Source organism: Oncorhynchus mykiss, chromosome 7 (genome assembly GCF_057628025.1).
Source record: "Oncorhynchus mykiss isolate SJ-2025 chromosome 7, ASM5762802v1, whole genome shotgun sequence".
In the NCBI taxonomy this organism is placed as follows: domain Eukaryota; kingdom Metazoa; phylum Chordata; class Actinopteri; order Salmoniformes; family Salmonidae; genus Oncorhynchus; species Oncorhynchus mykiss.
This window is the reverse complement of record NC_143028.1, coordinates 82,180,273-82,200,505: the sequence shown is the minus strand read 5'-3', so window position 1 is coordinate 82,200,505 and position 20,233 is coordinate 82,180,273. Positions and strand designations below refer to the sequence as shown.

General features: G+C 41.5%; 2 protein-coding genes across 3 annotated transcripts in view; one reads left to right on the top strand and one right to left on the bottom strand.

Annotated features, from left to right (window-relative positions):
- The window catches only part of nisch (nischarin), a 46,444-nt gene extending 30,776 nt beyond the window's left edge, over positions 1–15,668 (bottom strand). The window contains exons 1-11 of one of the 2 annotated variants that reach the window (XM_090242090.1): positions 14,533–15,668; positions 13,461–13,544; positions 13,080–13,262; positions 12,399–12,447; positions 11,959–12,122; positions 11,726–11,821; positions 10,321–10,416; positions 10,064–10,216; positions 9,638–9,706; positions 9,062–9,247; positions 8,628–8,756 (exon numbers count right to left, since the gene is read on the bottom strand). In XM_090242090.1, coding sequence (XP_090098216.1) covers positions 8,628–8,756; positions 9,062–9,247; positions 9,638–9,706; positions 10,064–10,216; positions 10,321–10,416; positions 11,726–11,821; positions 11,959–12,122; positions 12,399–12,447; positions 13,080–13,262; positions 13,461–13,544; positions 14,533–14,613 — 1,290 coding nt within the window. In that variant the 5' untranslated portion in view covers positions 14,614–15,668. Of the gene's footprint in view, positions 1–8,627; positions 8,757–9,061; positions 9,248–9,637; positions 9,707–10,063; positions 10,217–10,320; positions 10,417–11,725; positions 11,822–11,958; positions 12,123–12,398; positions 12,448–13,079; positions 13,263–13,460; positions 13,545–14,532 lie in introns of those variants that run through there. The other variant, XM_090242091.1, reaches the window with a different exon arrangement.
- Positions 15,669–17,157: 1,489 nt separating this feature from the next.
- wu:fb55g09 (uncharacterized) lies at positions 17,158–18,682 on the top strand. Its single transcript, XM_021610803.3, has one exon. The coding sequence runs from the start codon at positions 17,665–17,667 to the stop codon at positions 18,367–18,369; it is 705 nt and encodes a 234-aa protein (XP_021466478.1). The 5' UTR covers positions 17,158–17,664; the 3' UTR covers positions 18,370–18,682.
- The last annotated feature ends 1,551 nt before the right edge of the window (positions 18,683–20,233 follow it).

Genomic DNA, 20,233 nt, shown 5'->3' with positions numbered 1-20,233 from the left:
ACTACTGTTGCTACTACTACTACTGTTGTTGCTGCTACTGCCACTACTGCTGTTTCTGCCGCTACTGCTGCTACTACTGCTGTTACTGTTTCTGCTACTACTACTGCTGTTGCTGCTGCTGCTGATAATGCTACTGCTGCTACTATGGCTAATATTACTACTGCTGCTACTATGGCTAATACTACTACTGCTGCTACTATGGCTAATACTACTACTGCTGCTACTATGGCTAATACTGCTGCTACTGTTACTACTGCTGCTGCTAGTATGGCTAATACTACTACTGCTGCTTCTACTGCTGCTACTGTGGCTAATCCTGCTGCTACTATGGCTAATACTACTACTGCTGCTACTATGGCTAATACTACTACTGCTGCTTCTACTGCTGCTACTGTGGCTAATACTGCTACTACTATGGCTAATATTACTACTGCTGCTACTGTTACTACTGCTGCTACTAGTATGGCTAATACTACTACTGCTTCTACTATGGCTAATACTGCTGCTACTGTTACTACTGCTGCTGCTAGTATGGCTAATACTACTACTGCTGCTACTATGGCTAATACTACTACTACTATGGCTAATACTACTACTGCTGCTACTATGGCTAATACTGCTGCTACTGTTACTACTACTGCTGCTACTACAGTTGTTGCTACTACTGCTGCTACTACTGCTGCTGTTGCTGCTACTGCTACTACTACTGTTGTTGCTACTACTGCTGCTACTACTACTGCTGCTACTACAGTTGTTGCTACTACTGCTGCTACTACTGCTGCTGTTGCTGCTACTGCTACTACTACTGTTGTTGCTACTACTGCTGCTACTACTACTGCTGCTACTACAGTTGTTGCTACTACTACTGCTACTACTACTGTTGTTGCTACTACTGCTGCTACTACTGCTGCTGTTGCTGCTACTACTACTACTGTTGTTGCTACTACTACTGCTGCTACTACTGTTTTTGCTACTACTGCTACTACTGTTGTTGCTACTACTGCTACTACTACTGCTGTTGCTGCTACTACTACTGTTGTTGCTACTACTGCTACTGCTACTACTGTTGTTGCTACTACTGCTACTGTTGTTGCTGCTACTGCTACTGCTGCTACTACTGTTGTTGCTGCTACTACTACTGTTGTTGCTACTACTGCTGCTACTACTACTGTTGTTGCTACTACTGTTGTTGCTGCTACTGCTACTGTTGTTGCTACTACTGCTACTACTACTGTTGTTGCTACTACTGCTACTGCTACTGTTGTTGCTACTACTGCTACTACTACTGTTGTTGCTGCTACTGCTACTACTACTGTTGTTGCTACTACTACTGTTGTTGCTGCTACTACTACTGTTGTTGCTGCTACTGCTACTACTACTACTGTTGTTGCTACTACTGCTGCTACTACTACTGCTGCTACTACTACTGTTGTTGCTGCTACTACTACTACTACTACTACTGCTGCTACTACTACTGCTGCTACTACTGTTGTTGCTACTACTGCTGCTACTACTGTTGTTGCTACTACTGCTGCTACTACTGTTGTTGCTACTACTGCTGCTACTACTACTGCTGCTACTTCTGTTGTTGCTGCTACTGCTCCTACTACTGCTGCTACTACTGTTGTTGCTACTACTGCTGCTACTACTGCTGTTGCTACTACTGCTGTTGCTACTACTACTACTACTGCTGCTGCTACTACTACTGCTGCTACTTCTGTTGTTGCTGCTACTGCTCCTACTACTGCTGCTACTACTGCTGTTACTACTACTGCTGTTGCTACTACTGCTGTTGCTACTACTACTACTACTACTGCTGCTGCTACTACTACTGCTACTACTACTACTGTTGCTACTACTACTACTGTTGTTGCTACTACTACTACTACTGCTGCTGCTACTACTACTGCTACTACTACTGTTGCTACTACTACTACTGTTGTTGCTGCTACTGCCACTACTGCTGTTTCTGCCGCTACTGCTGCTACTACTGCTGTTACTGTTTCTGCTACTACTACTGCTGTTGCTGCTGCTGCTGATAATGCTACTGCTGCTACTATGGCTAATATTACTACTGCTGCTACTATGGCTAATACTACTACTGCTGCTACTATGGCTAATACTACTACTGCTGCTTCTACTGCTGCTACTGTGGCTAATACTGCTGCTACTATGGCTAATACTACTACTGCTGCTACTATGGCTAATACTACTACTGCTGCTTCTACTGCTGCTACTGTGGCTAATACTGCTACTACTATGGCTAATATTACTACTGCTGCTACTGTTACTACTGCTGCTACTAGTATGGCTAATACTACTACTGCTGCTACTATGGCTAATACTGCTGCTACTGTTACTACTGCTGCTGCTAGTATGGCTAATACTACTACTGCTGCTACTATGGCTAATACTGCTGCTACTATGGCTAATACTACTACTACTATGGCTAATACTACTACTGCTGCTACTATGGCTAATACTGCTGCTACTGTTACTACTACTGCTGCTACTACAGTTGTTGCTACTACTGCTGCTACTACTGCTGCTGTTGCTGCTACTGCTACTACTACTGTTGTTGCTACTACTGCTGCTACTACTACTGCTGCTACTACAGTTGTTGCTACTACTGCTGCTACTACTGCTGCTGTTGCTGCTACTGCTACTACTACTGTTGTTGCTACTACTGCTGCTACTACTACTGCTGCTACTACAGTTGTTGCTACTACTACTGCTACTACTACTGTTGTTGCTACTACTGCTGCTACTACTGCTGCTGTTGCTGCTACTACTACTACTGTTGTTGCTACTACTACTGCTGCTACTACTGTTGTTGCTACTACTGCTACTACTGTTGTTGCTACTACTGCTACTACTACTGCTGTTGCTGCTACTACTACTGTTGTTGCTACTACTGCTACTGCTACTACTGTTGTTGCTACTACTGCTACTGTTGTTGCTGCTACTGCTACTGCTGCTACTACTGTTGTTGCTGCTACTACTACTGTTGTTGCTACTACTGCTGCTACTACTACTGTTGTTGCTACTACTGTTGTTGCTGCTACTGCTACTGTTGTTGCTACTACTGCTACTACTACTGTTGTTGCTACTACTGCTACTGCTACTGTTGTTGCTACTACTGCTACTACTACTGTTGTTGCTGCTACTGCTACTACTACTGTTGTTGCTACTACTACTGTTGTTGCTGCTACTGCTACTACTACTACTGTTGTTGCTACTACTGCTGCTACTACTACTGCTGCTACTGCTACTACTACTGTTGTTGCTGCTACTACTACTACTACTACTGCTGCTACTACTACTGCTGCTACTACTGTTGTTGCTACTACTGCTGCTACTACTGTTGTTGCTACTACTGCTGCTACTACTGTTGTTGCTACTACTGCTGCTACTACTACTGCTGCTACTTCTGTTGTTGCTGCTACTGCTCCTACTACTGCTGCTACTACTGTTGTTGCTACTACTGCTGCTACTACTGCTGTTGCTACTACTGCTGTTGCTACTACTACTACTACTGCTGCTGCTACTACTACTGCTGCTACTTCTGTTGTTGCTGCTACTGCTCCTACTACTGCTGCTACTACTGCTGTTACTACTACTGCTGTTGCTACTACTGCTGTTGCTACTACTACTACTACTACTGCTGCTGCTACTGTTGCTACTACTACTACTGTTGTTGCTACTACTACTACTACTGCTGCTGCTACTACTACTGCTACTACTACTGTTGCTACTACTACTACTGTTGTTGCTGCTACTGCCACTACTGCTGTTTCTGCCGCTACTGCTGCTACTACTGCTGTTACTGTTTCTGCTACTACTACTGCTGTTGCTGCTGCTGCTGATAATGCTACTGCTGCTACTATGGCTAATATTACTACTGCTGCTACTATGGCTAATACTACTACTGCTGCTACTATGGCTAATACTACTACTGCTGCTACTATGGCTAATACTGCTGCTACTGTTACTACTGCTGCTGCTAGTATGGCTAATACTACTACTGCTGCTACTATGGCTAATACTGCTGCTACTATGGCTAATACTACTACTACTATGGCTAATACTACTACTGCTGCTACTATGGCTAATACTGCTGCTACTGTTACTACTACTGCTGCTACTATGGCTAATACTGCTGCTACTGTTACTACTACTGCTGCTACTATGGCTAATACTGCTGCTACTGTTACTACTGCTGCTGCTAGTATGGCAAATACTGCTATTGCTACTACTATGGCTAATACTGCTGCTACTGTTACTACTGCTGCTGCTAGTATGGCAAATACTACTACTACTACTACGGCTAATACTACAACTACTTCTGTTGCTGATGCTACTACTACTACTACTACGACTTCTGCTGCTGATGCTACTACTACTACTACTTCTGCTGCTGCTACTGCTGCTAAGGCTAATACTACTACTACTTCTGCTACTAAGGCTAATACTACTACTGCTGCTACTATGGCTAATCCTACTACTGCTGCTACTATGGCTAATACTACTACTGCTGCTTCTACTGCTGCTACTGTGGCTAATACTGCTACTGCTGCTACTATGGCTAATACTACTACTGCTGCTACTATGGCTAATACTACTATTGCTGCTTCTACTGCTGCTACTGTGGCTAATACTGCTGCTACTATGGCTAATACTACTACTGCTGCTACTATGGCTAATACTACTACTGCTGCTTCTACTGCTGCTACTGTGGCTAATACTGCTACTACTATGGCTAATATTACTACTGCTGCTACTGTTACTACTGCTGCTGCTAGTATGGCTAATACTACTACTGCTGCTACTATGGCTAATACTGCTGCTACTGTTACTACTGCTGCTGCTAGTATGGCTAATACTACTACTGCTGCTACTATGGCTAATACTGCTGCTACTGTTACTACTACTGCTGCTACTATGGCTAATACTGCTGCTACTGTTACTACTACTGCTGCTACTATGGCTAATACTGCTGCTACTGTTACTACTGCTGCTGCTAGTATGGCTAATACTACTACTACTTCTGCTGATGATGCTGCTACTGCTGCTGCTAGTATGGCAAATACTGCTATTGCTACTACTATGGCTAATACTGCTGCTACTGTTACTACTGCTGCTGCTAGTATGGCAAATACTACTACTACGGATAATACTACAACTACTTCTGTTGCTGATGCTACTACTACTACTACTACGACTTCTGCTGCTGATGCTACTACTACTACTACTTCTGCTGCTGCTACTGCTGCTAAGGCTAATACTACTACTACTTCTGCTACTAAGGCTAATCCTACTACTGCTGCTACTATGGCTAATACTACTACTGCTGCTTCTACTGCTGCTACTGTGGCTAATACTGCTACTGCTGCTACTATGGCTAATACTACTACTGCTGCTACTATGGCTAATACTACTACTGCTGCTTCTACTGCTGCTACTGTGGCTAATACTGCTACTACTATGGCTAATATTACTACTGCTGCTACTATGGCTAATACTGCTGCTACTGTTACTACTGCTGCTGCTAGTATGGCTAATACTACTACTTATTCTGCTGATGATGCTGCTACTGCTGCTAGTATGGCAAATACTGCTGATACTGTTACTACTGCTGCTGCTAGTATGGCAAATACTACTACTACTACTACTTCTGCTGCTGATGCTGCTACTACTACTACTCTGACTTCTGCTGCTGATGCTGCTACTACTACTTCTGCTACGGCTAATACTACTACTACTTCTGCTGCTGCTACTGCTGCTAAGGCTAATACTACTACTACTTCTGCTGCTACTAAGGCTAATACTACTACTACTTCTGCTGCTGATGATGCTGCTGCTACTACTGCTGCTACCACTTCTGCTGCGGCTAATACTACTACTACTTCTGCTGCTACTACTATGGCTAATACTACTACTGCTGCTACTATGGATAATACTACTACTGCTGCTACTATGGCTAATATTACCACTGCTGCTACTATGGATAATACTACTACTGCTGCTACTATGGCTAATATTACCACTGCTGCTACTATGGATAATACTACTACTGCTGCTACTATGGCTAATATTACCACTGCTGCTACTATGGATAATACTACTACTGCTGCTACTATGGCTAATATTACCACTGCTGCTACTATGGCTAATATTACTACTGCTGCTACTATGGCTAATACTATTACTGCTGCTATTATAGCTAATACTACTACTGCTGCTATTATAGCTAATATTACCACTGCTGCTACTATGGATAATACTACTACTGCTGCTACTATGGCTAATATTACCACTGCTGCTACTATGGATAATACTACTACTGCTGCTACTATGGCTAATATTACCACTGCTGCTACTATGGCTAATACTACTACTGCTGCTACTATGGCTAATATTACCACTGCTGCTACTATGGCTAATATTACTACTGCTGCTACTATGGCTAATACTATTACTGCTGCTATTATAGCTAATACTACTACTGCTGCTATTATAGCTAATATTACCACTGCTGCTACTATGGATAATACTACTACTGCTGCTACTATGGCTAATATTACCACTGCTGCTACTATGGATAATACTACTACTGCTGCTACTATGGCTAATATTACCACTGCTGCTACTATGGATAATACTACTACTGCTGCTACTATGGCTAATATTACCACTGCTGCTACTATAGCTAATACTACTACTACTATGGCTAATATTACCACTGCTGCTACTATGGATAATACTACTACTGCTGCTACTATGGCTAATATTACCACTGCTGCTACTATGGCTAATATTACCACTGCTGCTACTATGGCTAATATTACTACTGCTGCTACTATGGCTAATATTACTACTGCTGCTACTATGGCTAATACTACTACTGCTGCTATTATAGCTAATATTACTTCTGCTGCTACTATGGCTAATATTACTACTGCTGCTACTATGGCTAATACTACTACTGCTGCTACTATGGCTAATACTACTACTGCTGCTACTATGGCTAATACTACTACTGCTGCTACTACTGCTGCTACTGTGGCTAATACTGCTACTACTATGGCTAATATTACTACTGCTGCTACTATGGCTAATACTACTACTGCTGCTACTACTGCTGCTACTATGGCTAATATTACTACTGCTGCTACTATGGCTAATACTACTACTGCTGCTACTATGGCTAATACTACTACTGCTGCTACTATGGCTAATACTACTACTGCTGCTACTATGGCTAATACTACTACTGCTGCTACTATGGCTAATACTACTACTGCTGCTACTATAGCTAATACTACTACTGCTGCTACTATGGCTAATACTACTACTGCTGCTACTATGGCTAATATTACTACTGCTGCTACTATGGCCAATATTACTACTGCTGCTACTATGGCTAATACTACTACTGCTGCTACTACTGCTGCTACTGTGGCTAATACTGCTGCTACTATGGCTAATACTACTACTGCTGCTACTATGGCTAATACTACTACTGCTGCTACTATGGCTAATACTACTACTGCTGCTACTATGGATAATACTACTACTGCTGCTACTATGGCTAATATTACCACTGCTGCTACTATGGCTAATATTACCACTGCTGCTACTATGGCTAATATTACTACTGCTGCTACTATGGCTAATACTACTACTGCTGCTATTATAGCTAATATTACTTCTGCTGCTACTATGGCTAATATTACTACTGCTGCTACTATGGCTAATACTACTACTGCTGCTACTATGGCTAATACTACTACTGCTGCTACTATGGCTAATACTACTACTGCTGCTACTACTGCTGCTACTGTGGCTAATACTGCTACTACTATGGCTAATATTACTACTGCTGCTACTATGGCTAATACTACTACTGCTGCTACTACTGCTGCTACTATGGCTAATATTACTACTGCTGCTACTATGGCTAATACTACTACTGCTGCTACTATGGCTAATACTACTACTGCTGCTACTATGGCTAATACTACTACTGCTGCTACTATGGCTAATACTACTACTGCTGCTACTATGGCTAATACTACTACTGCTGCTACTATAGCTAATACTACTACTGCTGCTACTATGGCTAATACTACTACTGCTGCTACTATGGCTAATATTACTACTGCTGCTACTATGGCTAATATTACTACTGCTGCTACTATGGCTAATACTACTACTGCTGCTACTATGGCTAATACTACTACTGCTGCTTTTACTGCTGCTACTGTTACTACTGCTAGTATGGCTAATTCTGCTGCTACTGTTACTACTGCTGCTGCTAGTATGGCTAATACTGCTACTGCTGCTGTTACTACTGCTGCTACTACTATTACTACTACTACTACTACTAAGGCTAATACTACTACTACTTCTGCTGCTAAGGCTAATACTACTACTGCTGCTACTACTACTACTATTACTACTACTACTACTACTAAGGCTAATAACACTACTACTTCTGCTGCTAAGGCTAATACTACTACTACTTCTGCTGCTACTAGGTTGCCTCCCTCACTAAGAAGTCAGTCTGTCTGTCCTACTGTATGTGGTGTGTGTGTGTGTGTGTGTGTGTGTGTGTGTGTCCATACCTCTGAGGCGCGGTCCCAGAACTGAGCCAGCACCTTGGTTCTGTAGTCAGGGATGATACACATGGGGTTGTTAGACAGGACCAGCCTCTCCAGGCAGGGCAGCATTCCTATGTACCTGATCTCCTCAAGCTGAGAGGACAGAGGAAATTCAGCACTTTAGTCAACTTTATATGTATGTTATATGTATGTTATATGTATGTTATATGTAGCTAGTAACTTCACTGCAGTAAAAGTAGTTTTAGGCCAACTACTGTTAAATAGCTTAGTGACAACTGATGTAAAAACATTTTATTTTTTTTAACAATCAGAATACTAGCGACCTGTCCCAGTTTGTTGAAGCTAAGGTCCAGGTTGACCAGAGAAAATAGTTCAGCGAGGCCCGATTGATTAATTGATTTATTGATTGGATGCTGCAGAGTGGTAGATTACCCTACCTGTCCCAGTTTGTTGGAGCTGAGGTCCAGGTTAACCAGAGAATATAGTTTAGTGAGGCCTGCGAGGCTGTCAAGCTGGTTGCCTGCCAGGTTGAGGGTCTTGATGTTACCCAGTTTGGTGTGGGCCCCCTCTAACACTGTCAGAATGTTGTAAGAAAGGTCCAGGTGGATCAGATTGTACAGGTGCTGAAACACAAGCAGAAATCAACATGAAAACAAAATGGACGTCATATTATGGTCTTGGGTGCTCTTGTACTTTTCTTTAGAAATGGCCTCAACTAGCCAAAACATCATTAAGTCAAATACAGTGACAGGTTAATCCTGTAACATGATTAGCTACTTATTTTCTCTATTTTTTTTATTTTAAAACACATTATTAATAACATGTTACATGTTTTATTAGGGGAAAATTCAAATATATACATTAAAATGAAGCCATACAACAACACCACACCAACCACTAAGATATGGGGCTCTTTTGTTTTGAATGTGGTTTTGACAATACGTCCTATCTATTGTAAATATCTCTGTACCTGGAGCTCTACAGCTCTATGAACATCTCTAGTCTGAACATACCTGAAGGTTTTCCACCATAGAGAGCTCGTTGGAACTAAGATCTAAGAATTCAACTTTTGGTATCAATTTCTGAAAAATAGGACAACATTTTTAAAAAGTTACCAGAATTACACATATAGTCAAATGTATTATGGCCAAACATAGACGTACAGTATAATTCCATTAATAACACACAAAAATAACATGAATAACACAATCCCATGAATTGTATTTACCTTTACTAGGCAAGTCAGTTAAGAACAAATTCTTATATTCAATGACGGCCTAGGAACAGTGGGTTAACTGCCTTGTTCAGGGGCAGAACGTCAGCTCGGGGGTTTGAACTTGCAACCTTCCGGTTACTAGTCCAACGCTCTAACCACTAGGCCACCCTGCCGAATAACAGGCATTCGTTATTATTATTGATATGAGTGTAGGGTCTCTCACCACTGAGTTGTCTATGCAGCCTATGTGGTTGTGGCTCATGTCCAGGGTGGTGAGAGTCTTCCAGGTAGGGATGATGGTGGCAACGGGCCGGTCTGAAAGCGCTCCCTCTGCGACCCACTGAGGGGACACGCATGCCTCCGGAACCAGCACATCCTACACAACAAAGGTAGGAATCAATACAGACCTACCCACCTACCCACACACCTACCCACCCCCACACACACACACACACACACAGAGTAAAGTAGCCGTGTTACCATCATGGATGCTGCAGAGTGGTGGACATTCAGCGTGACCAGACAGGGTTTCAGAGAAGGCAGTCCCATGATCTGGGCCGAGTTACAGTCACTTATCTGGAAGAAAATGATTTAAAAATAAATAAAAAAAACAGGGGAACAAGTGACGGTTTAATTATCAATAGGATGACGGCCTAGGAACAGTGGGTTATGCTAACATGACTCAACGGTAACACGTTAGAATAATGTTTATTACTAAGTATTAATAAAACTGTTTATAAGTATTACCCAGGTCCAAAACAGAATATTTCCACAGATCCTTTTTACCATATAGTGAGGATATTTATCACCAATAATTTAGTTAATAATTTAGTTCTATATCAGCTGATGGTATGCTGCTTTAAGTATCTGTGTCTCCTTGTTGTGTCTCGTGGTCTATTTATGGGCTGGTGCAATCAAACTTCTCCTCTTGGGGATTAATAACGTACTATCTTAACATTACCTAGCCTGGTCCCAGATCTGTTGTCTTGCTAATAATGCCAATAAGAATCACAGATCTGAGATCAGGCTAACCATTAAAGTCCACCCACCAAAAAAGGCTTCAGAAAAGCTGTTTCATGACCCAGGAAAAAGGAACTGCAAATTGTTGACATCATTTTGTAGATAATGATATTAAGTGGAAGAATGTGTGATCTACAACTAATAAATTAAATCAAATGTATTTATAAAGCCCTTCGTACATCAGCTGATATCTCAAAGTGCTGTACAGAAACCCAGCCTAAAACCCCCAAACAGCAAGCAATGCAGGTGTAGAAGCACAGTGGCTAAGAAAAAACTCCCTAGAAAGGCCAAAACCTAGGAAGAAACCTAGAGAGGAACCAGGCTATGAGGGGTGGGCCGGGTGGAGATTATAACAGAACATGGCCAAGATGTTCAAATGTTCATAGATGACCAGCATGGTCAAATAATAATAATAAAATTGCACATTAATTAAATATTATAAATCAAAAGGTACGATTTTTAAATCATTGCGCAGAAAGCAACGTATGTACCGAACCGAAGGAATCCTGAAAAAAATACGATAAATTAATTTTGAACGTTTCAACAGCTTCTTTTCTCTCACCCATTGGCCCTTGGACCGCCACCCATTGGCCCTTGGACCGCCACCCATTGGCCCTTGGACCGCCACCCATTGGCCCTTGGACCGCCACCCATTGGCCCTTGGACCGCCACCCATTGGCCCTTGGACCGCCACCCATTGGCCCTTGGACCGCCACCCATTGGCCCTTGGACCGCCACCCATTGGCCCTTGGACCGCCACCCATTGGCCCTTGGACCGCCACCCATTGGCCCTTGAACCGCCACCCATTGGCCCTTGAACCGCCACCCATTGGCCCTTTGACTATCCCCTATTGCTAGTACATACCTCTATCTGTAGGAGAGCTTTAAAGACTGAAAGGTCAAACGTGAGGCTGTCTTCCTGGATGTTACTGGTCCCCACCTCTCCTCTGGTGCCTGTGATCTGGGAGAACAGTAGAGACCAAACAAGACATGGCTAAACACTAGTGGGTTTTTAAGGGTGCCTGTACATAGATCAAATCATATTAGCTACAGATTCAGAGATGTCGAGAGATGTCGAGAGAGAGAGAGAGAGTTCACCTTGAGGTATTTGAGTCTGCAGGTGAAGTCCAGGATGTGTCCCAGGTCTGCCTTGGCGTCACCATTAGAGCAGGTAGGCTTGGCCAGCTTCAGCTGCTGAGTGATGGCATACAGCTGGAGGGGACACAATGTGAACACCTCACCAGCCACCAGCAACTGCTCTCCTGCAATCAATCAATATCTTTATTGTTCCTGTTCAGACATCTGTAGTGCAGTAAGTCAAGGGTAGCGCAGCCAGTAGAATACAAAAAAATATTGCACATTATTACATCAACATTTTTACTAATGCTTGTGTCATGTACAACTGTCTTGTCTGAAAGCCACTTCTGAAAATAATACATTTATTCTGTTGTTTTCTATTATTGGATGTGTAAATTGTACTATTATTATAATTTTCTACATCATGAGTCTATTGGTAGCTGATGAACAAATGAACAAACCCTTGTGGAACAGCTCCTCTGCCAGAGCGGCTGTGATTCCATTAATTTCCTGAAGACATGGACAAAAGACAAACATTACAAGTGAGACATTCCTTAGCGAAGAAGAAAGACTAGAAGATAAGTTTCTATGTTATTGTCATTAATTCTGGTCACGTCTGTCACGGCTATCAAATTGACAAGTACCACACGTCTTGTGGTACTAACAAATGCCGATTTAATTTGTTACTACCACAAGACTTGTGGTACTGGTCAATTTGATAGCCATGATAGACGTGTCCTGTCATCATGTGCTCTCAAATTATTTGTTGTTTTGTTGTTGTAATAATGATAGTTAAAACAGATGATCAATGATGGATAGCACTAAGACATGAACACTAACTCACTGACCTGCAAAACAGCTGAAGAACTAAATACCCTACTTAAATTGCTTTATTAATTCAGGACATGATCATTAAACTCTGACAACAGCTAAGCTATTTCCTGCCTGATGTTCTGCTGTGACAAGATTCAAAACAACCCTTGATAATATTTAACCACCACTACAGATATGAATAGCTCATGAGATTACACACACCTGATCTGACCTGTGCACGGTGGATCAAAGTGCACACACACACACACACAAGTGAAAAACAAATCTGACATATTACAAGACCAACATATGTGTGTGTGTCTCCTTACATATTGGTGGAAGTGCAGAAAGTAGGAGAGGACTTTAGGAGCAGCTGTAGGGAATCTGACCAGCAGTGTTTGTAGGTAGACTTCCAGTTCCTTCTGACGTTTCTCTACCAGGCTTTTGGAGTTTTTACCGATCATCTTCTTAGGCGGCAGTAAATGTTTCTCTATCTTCTTCTCAGCTGTCAGCTTGGGTGAAAATATTTGTATGAATCTCACAATTTAAAAAAAGGTCACAATAAACAGTATCAGTTGTGTAAACTGAACTAGCAGAATATGACAGTTATTACATAACTGTTACTACATAACTGTTACATGGCAGACAGTGTCATATATTTTACAATATGTCAATGGTTCACAACATTGCACATTTTTCAAGTCACTCACTTTCTCATGCAAGTCATGGAAATCACTGTAGCGATGCTTTATGGTCCATCTGTGATCCCTTACTTTCACCTCAATGACGTACACCTGGAGAATAAATGAATATTAATAATAGAATATGGTCATGTGGTTTTTTCTTTCTTCTCTCTCCTAGAGGAGACGTGAAAATTACACAGGGTCAATCACAGTGGTCTGTTTTCTCTGTGTATTGAATATTACCCAACAAATTACTGAGAGGAGAACAATAACGACTATTATTAGCTAACTTGTGATGTGGATATCAATGAATGGGACCTGTCATCAGTTAAACACAGCATGAATCATAAGGAATTGATTGAGCTTTCTTTACCACGATACTAAAATATATATATATATATATATATATATATATATATATATATACACACACACTATAGGCCCCAGACACTAGCACAGTAAACAGAGAGGAATGTATCAGTGACAGTCAGTTGTCCTGATTGACTGACAGTGTAGCTAGCTAGAGTGAGCTTTGTGATACCTAGCGAAATAGCTAAATCATTTGACGCACATCTCGGGATCCATCATGACAACACCGTTAACTAGCAGCTAGTCTCTTAACAGCTTACTAAGAACATTTCGTAGTTAACTAGTTGACTGTCTGTATGAAAATATTGCTGTTTCACGATAAAAACCTCAATTAGCTTGGTAGCTATAGCTAGTTAGCTAGCTAGCTTCGAGAGACGTCACGTATTTAGAAAATGATTTGTCATTTAATATGTACACATACATGTCAATTAGCATCAGGATTTTAAACTGTAGCACGCGTGCAGTTATAAAAGCTTGGGATTAATTTAGCTAGATACGTTACTGTGATTCGCTTGAGTTATATGATATCTTCTACGTGACATTAAAACAGGACGTACTTACTAGCTAGCTAACTAGATTGCTAATACCTAGCTAACTAGATTGATAATAGCTAGATTGATAACTGGCTAACTAGATTGCTAATATATTGATAACGCTAACTAGATTGCTAATAACTAGCTAACTAGATGTCTAATAACTAGATTGCTAATAGCTAGCTACATGAACGTACAGTGTAATTCTCTACGAGCTCCGATCCAACGATGGAAACCTTTTTAACAACGACATCCTCGGGAAATACGGCAGTATCCATCTTGAAAATCACGATATCAAAAAATATATATATATAATCAGTAGAGAAACTGGTCCAATGTTGTTTTAGCTTTAAGGTCCTCGGTGGATGTACAGTGCTAGCTAGCTTCCTCCTCCATCTTTGTTGTGACAGACAGCTGCGGTCTGGTTAAATCCCGGAAAACTATTCAAAGCCAAAAAGGAGAGACCGTTCGCTAAACAGATCTAGGCGTTGTCCTTTCCCTAATAGCCTACTTCTAAATCTTTGACCTGACTGGCTGTCTTGGTACCAGTACATGATTTAGTACTCAGTCCAATGCTGCGTAAAGAATAGATTAACCTATTTATCCAGCAATAGGTTTATCTGAATCTAAAAATAACTCTTGTCTGTGGGTCCTCGAGACTCTCGACCAGTGACAGTAATCACCAAAATGGTGATATTATATAATAATTTAACTTGATGATAGACACCGCATGACAAAATGCTGACACGGTGCACTACATTATCTCTGATTAATCGGAGATAATTGATTAATAGCTGTCTGTCCATGTGGTTTCTTTATTTTACGGCAGGGTAGCCTAGTGGTTAGAGTGTTGGACTAGTAACCGAAAGGTTGCAAGTTCAAATCCCCGAGCTGACAACTCTGTCGTTCTGCCCTTGAACAGGCAGTTAACCCACTGTTGTCATTGAAAATAAGAATTTGTTCTTAACTGACTTGCCTAGTTAAATAAAGGTAAAATAAATTACTCTCATTATTATCTATACCGATGCCTACCCTGCCTTCATGTACATATCTAGCTCAAATACCTCTGCACATTGTCCCTGTATATAGCTCCACATTGATCTGGTATTGGTACTCCCTGTATATAGCTCCACATTGATCTGGTACTGGTACTCCCTGTATATAGCTCCACATTGCTCTGGTACTCCCTGTATATAGCTCTACATTGATCTGGTACTCCCTGTATATAGCTCCACATTGATCTGGTATTGGTACTCCCTGTATATAGCTCCACATTGATCTGGTACTGGTACTCCCTGTATATAGCTCCACATTGATCTGGTACTGGTACTCCCTGTATATAGCTCCACATTGATCTGGTACTGGTACTCCCTGTATATAGCTCCACATTGATCTGGTATTGGTACTCCCTGTATATAGCTCCACATTGATCTGGTACTGGTACTCCCTGTACATAGCTCCACATTGATCTGGTACTGGTACTCCCTGTATATAAGCTCCACATTGATCTGGTACTGGTACTTCCTGTATATAGCTCCACATTGATCTGGTACTGGTACTCCCTGTATATAGCTCCACATTGATCTGGTACTCCCTGTATATAAGCTCCATTCTTGTGTATTTTTTTATTTTACTTCTCTTCTTATTCTTTTATTTCTAAACTGCATTGTTGGGAAGAGGAAAAGCAAGCATTTCACGAAAAAGTCAACACCAGTTATATTCCGCGCATGTGACAAATACGATTTAATTAGATCTGATTTATAGGGCTATTTGTTTTTCACTGAGCCCCTCAAGCGAACGTGGGGAGGGTGGTGCCTTATCTTATGATGCATGTTTTCAGTTTGTTTGTGTACGCTATATAGCCCATAGAGAATGATAGAGGCCTCTAGTGGCCAAAAGGCTGTATTTGCATGGGCAGCGCCTTTGAGGGCTTCCACCATTTTAATGTGGGCAACTGGGTGGGACTTCCAACATCATTGGCTGATCCCTCCTGGTGACCCTGTTGGAGTCATGTCCAACCGGGTCATTTAGAGGGATCAGCCAATCGTGAAGAAGAAAATTGACTACTTCAAAATGGAGAATGCCTCAATGGCGCTGCCCATGCTCTCACAGACACCATAATAGGAAATATATAGAGATGCTTCTGTATCATTCTCTATGGCATAGCCCCATGGTTTACAGGGATATTGAATCCGGGGTCTGTGAAAATATCTCTATAAAAAAGTGGAACAAATATTGTTTTTATGTCAATGTTTTTATGAATATCACTAGCAATATTGGTATTGTAAACAACAATATTCGAGAAACATAGGCTACAATTCACATTTAGTGTGTTGACACTTTTTGTGTTTTGGTGGGCATGCCTGTTGTTTCCAGAACAATTGCTCTGCTATTATTTATTGTAATTTTATTTAACCTTTAACTGGGCAAGTTACGAGCCTATAAGACTATATCAGTGTCCATTTGACAGAAGAACATGTAACAGTCAGTGAGTGGATCGAGGGTTTCTTTATTCTGTAAACTGGCTACACTGGTGTCAACACCAAACTTTTTCGTGCAGTACGTGTGCAACGGGATTAAGTCCAATGTAACGATGCACCCTAAACGTCACAAAAATAATTGGACTAGTCTATTACCGTCTGAAAGGTTTGGTGTTTACATAATTCCAGCTAGATTAGCTAGTCGTTTTGATTGTTGTTTGCTATTTACACATAAAATAAATGCATTATCATAAATACACAGGTTTCTGGATATCTATTTGTTAGATGTATTTAATGTCTTGGACAGTGAAATGTGGAACACCCCCGCGTATCCAGCCAACAGTCGAATGTTCCATTTCTATATAAACCGCGCAAGCCCATTTTCCAGTACCATTTGCAACTGTCACTTCAGCTGGAAAAGAGACACACAACAAGAACAACAGGGTCACTAGTCAGCTATCAATTAAAAATAAGCAAGAAATACACCTGAAACTCGAAACTTATTTGTCTATCTTCTATAGTCGTATTTTTATATATTTTTTTAAAAAATTTACTATTTGACGAGAGAAAAGGGGTGTGACAGGCTAGATAGCGCAGCTGTAGCCCCGAGCAGGTCAAGCTGCTTGTATCAGAGGCGTGCTACCAGGCTATGTACTCTCTAAAGCCAGTGGTCAAGAAAAAAACGAAGAAGATTGTAAAAAGGTAGACTTTTAGGGGTTTTCGTGTGGTGAGCCACGAAAGTATACGAAACCCCATACAGAGAAATTACAATTTCTTTGTTACCTAGCCGCTGACAGCAGCGGAAAAGAGAATGTAAAGCTCAGTGAAAGCACTTAAGCTGCGTTTCTAATGCTTTTCGAAGAAGAGATGTATGGGAAGGCCATGATGTGCCAGTGGCGGGTCTACAGTGACCGACCTGCCTGCAAAGACCAACAGAAGGATGGGCAGCAGGCAAGGAGAGGGGACAACAGCAAGCTTAGTTGGTCCAAGAACGGGAGGAGGCAGCAAGGGTATCGGGGGAAGAGAGGAAGGGTGCATGGACATCATCATCATCATCCTCACCACCCCAGCCAGTTCTACAAACAGAACCGACCACCTCGTACGATGACGTCACTGCGTCCTGTCAACATCAAAGGTAACAGAGCGCCAGGAATGAGAGCTCCGAGGAACACCAACCAATTCCTGATGCACGAAAAATACCAGATGATGCATATGCGTTCGGACTCCATCGGCACAGACAGTGGGTCTGACTGCGAAACTGATTTCACAGACATGGACTCGTATCTAGGCGTGCTAGAGAACGCAAGGGGCGCTCTCCTCGACAGTCCAGATCTCACAACAACGGCAGCACGGTTCTTCCCTCGACAACTGGCCAAGTGCCAGCAGTTCCCATTCTTCAATTTAGGGGATTTGTACCAAGAGGAGCAGGAGAGTAACAGTATGCAGTATTTCCCGTCAGATAACGACGTGATGCAGAGTGAAGATTTCATGCAGAAAGACTTCAATGACTTTTGTGACACATTCAGTGGGACCGAACCACCGATAGACATGTAAAAGGACCTGGTATCTAAATGTAATGTATTTCTGTTTACATTAAATGTATGTTTACATTAGATGTAGGAGAGAAAACATACCTCAATTTCAACAGATATTGGTTACTGTTACAATATATGATTGTTTTCTGATACTGTCTGTTTATGGTGTTATTGACAAATGCTGTGTTGGGGGAGTGGTTAAATGGGTAGGAGTGAGACCCACGAACCAATCACATCCGTGCTCGTTGGATTATTCTACACCATTGCTTGATGCCGTCATTGCATTATTGAAAAACGCTTCGAACAATAAATAACTGCTTCTTATTAAAAAATCTGTTTCAATCTACTTTTCTTTTGATAATTACACTGTTGTATAGTCAAATAAGCAACAGTATCGTTAGGATAATATTTATTTTCGAAATATATTTCTTAACATTTATTTCCGGCAGCTATAGCTATGTCAGTATGTTTGTTGTAAGTAGGCTACATTTTAGGTTAGAACCGAACTATTTTGTGAGGATGGTATGGTTATTTAATCACTACATTAAAAGAAAACTGGATTTATGTGGTGTTCTAGAATGTAAATGCAGCAACAAAGGAGGTGGGTGGGCGGAAGCCATTGAAATGTAGAGGACAGATTATTGCCGACAGACTGTATAGAACAACATGATACTGGAATCGGATCACTCTCATAAATATATCATCATAGCTAAGTACTATATTTAATGTGTTTGTCATGGTTCTCTTGTGTGTGTGACGACTACATTGTTCAAATCCAGTACACTGTAATAAGCACTCGAGATAGAGAGAAACGGTAACAAATAGAACCACAGAGGTTGGTAAATGTAAATCTATGTGTTGGTAGAACTAACCACATAGTATGAGAACCAAAGAGGTTGGTAAATGTAAATCTATGTGTTGGTAGAACTAACCACATAGTATGATAACCACAGAGGTTGGTAAATGTAAATCTATGTGTTGGTAGAACTAACCACATAGTATGAGAACCACAGAGGTTGGTAAATGTAAATCTATGTGTTGATAGAACTAACCACATAGTATGAGAACCACAGAGGTTGGTAAATGCACTACAAAAGTACGTGGACAACCCTTCAAATTAGTGGATTCGGCTATATCAGCCACACCCGTTGCTGACAGGTGTATTAAATCGAGCACACTGCCATGCAATCTCCATAGACAAACATTGGCAGTAGAATAGCCAATAGCTCAGTGACTTTCAACATAAGATGCCACCTTTCCAACAAGTCAGGTCGTAAAATGTCTGCCCTACTAGAGCTGTCCCGGTCAACTATAAGTGCAGCTATTGTCTAGGCGCAACAACGGCTCAGCCGTAAAGTGGTAGGCAACACAAGCTCACAGAACGGGACCAGCGAGTGCTGAAGCACGCAGCGCGTAAAAATCGTCTGTCCTTGGTTGCAACACTCGCTACCAATTTCCAAACTGCCTCTGGAAGCAACGTCAGCACAAGAACTGTTCATCGGGCACTTCATGAAATGGGTTTACATGACCGAGGACATGACTGTTTTTCATGGTTCGGGCGAGTTTGAAACTTATCATGGACAACGTTAGCATTTGAGCTAATTAGCAACTTTTCAACTACTTAGCATGTTTGCTAACCTTTCCCCTAACCTTAACCCTTTAAACCTAACTCCTAAACATAACCTTCATTTTTTATTTATTTAACCTTTATTTAACTAGGCAAGTCAGTTAAAAATAAATTATTATTTAAAATGACGGCCTACCCTAGCCCGGAAGACGCTGGGCCAATTGTGCGCCGCCAGGTTGTGATACAGCCTGGAATCAAACCAAGGTCTGTAGTGATGCCTCTAGCACTGAGATGCAGTGCCTTAGACCGCTGCGCC

Bases quoted from the DNA above. Each gene is read 5' to 3' on its own strand.
- wu:fb55g09 (XM_021610803.3), top strand. From the start codon at position 17,665: ATGCTTTTCGAAGAAGAGATGTATGGGAAGGCCATGATGTGCCAGTGG.